Source organism: Mesitornis unicolor, unplaced genomic scaffold (genome assembly GCF_000695765.1).
Source record: "Mesitornis unicolor isolate BGI_N332 unplaced genomic scaffold, ASM69576v1 scaffold32692, whole genome shotgun sequence".
Taxonomy (NCBI): Eukaryota; Metazoa; Chordata; class Aves; order Mesitornithiformes; family Mesitornithidae; genus Mesitornis; species Mesitornis unicolor.
The window spans coordinates 317-703 of NW_010167670.1; the positions used below are offsets into that span (position 1 = coordinate 317).

At 59.2% G+C, this 387-nt stretch overlaps 1 protein-coding gene across 1 annotated transcript in view; it reads right to left on the reverse strand.

The window, feature by feature from the left end:
- Window positions 1-4: 4 nt before the first annotated feature.
- The window catches only part of MC1R (melanocortin 1 receptor (alpha melanocyte stimulating hormone receptor)), a gene marked incomplete at both ends in the record, with an annotated part of 854 nt that continues 471 nt past the window's right edge, over window positions 5-387 (reverse strand). The window contains 1 exon segment of the mRNA XM_010178777.1: window positions 5-387. This exon segment is cut by the window's right edge and continues 25 nt beyond it. Within this exon segment, the coding sequence (XP_010177079.1) occupies window positions 5-387 (383 nt within the window).

The following is a 387-nucleotide window of genomic DNA, read 5'->3' on the forward strand; positions in this document are numbered from 1 at the left end:
TGAGGGGGTCAACCACCGAATTGCAGATGATGAGGATGAGGAAGAGGTTGAAGTAGCTGAAGAAGCAGGTGCAGAAGGGGTTGGTGGGGCAGGTGACAATCAGGATGAGGTGGAAGAAGAAGGGTCCCCAGCAGATGAAGAAGACGCCCAGGAGGATGGTGAGGGTGACGGCGCCCTTCAGGCTGCTGCTGCGGTACACGGTGGGCTGCTTCTGCTGGCTGGAGATGCTGCGGAGGTGGTGGCGGGCCAGGGCAAACATGTGGATGTAGAGCACCAGCATGAGGACCAGCATGAAGAGGAAGAAGCCGATGAGGCAGAGGAGGATGGCGTTGTTGCGGTAGTAGGTGATGAAGACGGTGCTGGAGACCGTGCTGGCCAGCCAGACGC